Source organism: Nestor notabilis, unplaced genomic scaffold (genome assembly GCF_000696875.1).
Source record: "Nestor notabilis isolate BGI_N333 unplaced genomic scaffold, ASM69687v1 scaffold19955, whole genome shotgun sequence".
Lineage (NCBI taxonomy): Eukaryota > Metazoa > Chordata > Aves > Psittaciformes > Psittacidae > Nestor > Nestor notabilis.
This window is the reverse complement of record NW_009929094.1, coordinates 752-1,313: the sequence shown is the minus strand read 5'-3', so window position 1 is coordinate 1,313 and position 562 is coordinate 752. Positions and strand designations below refer to the sequence as shown.

General features: G+C 64.9%; 1 protein-coding gene across 1 annotated transcript in view; it reads left to right on the top strand.

Moving 5' to 3' along the window:
• The window catches only part of LOC104405982 (solute carrier family 12 member 5-like), a gene marked incomplete at both ends in the record, with an annotated part of 4,118 nt that overhangs the window by 2,851 nt on the left and 705 nt on the right, over nt 1-562 (top strand). The window contains 2 exon segments of the mRNA XM_010014834.1: nt 6-196; nt 269-400. Coding sequence (XP_010013136.1) covers nt 6-196; nt 269-400 — 323 coding nt within the window.

Below are 562 nucleotides of genomic sequence, written 5' to 3'. Positions count from 1 at the left end.
CTGCTGACATGGCCCTTCCCCTCCAGAGCTGGTGCGAGAGACCACGGCCGGGCACCTGGCCCTGCTGGTGGCCAAGAATGTCGCCATGTTCCCGGGCAACCAGGAGCGGTTCTCTGAGGGCCACATCGACGTCTGGTGGATTGTGCATGATGGGGGGATGCTCATGCTGCTGCCCTTCCTCCTGCGGCACCACAAGGTAGCCCAGGCCCCACAGTGGGGGGCCGGGGCCGTCCCCACCAGGCCGTGGCCATGCCTCCCTCCCTCGCAGGTCTGGCGCAAGTGCAAGATGCGCATCTTCACAGTGGCACAGATGGACGACAACAGCATCCAGATGAAGAAGGACCTGACCACGTTCCTGTACCACCTCCGCATCACCGCGGAGGTGGAGGTGGTGGAGATGGTGAGTGCTGGGGTGGGGCACGTGCGGCAGTTGGTGCAGTGTTTGTGGGAGACAGACAGACCCTACCCCTGGGGGACACGGCAGCATGGTGGGGGAACACGCGCTGGCTCAGGGACACCTAGGTTCATGGAGATGTGCAGAGCCAGGCTGGGCGAGGGGGGG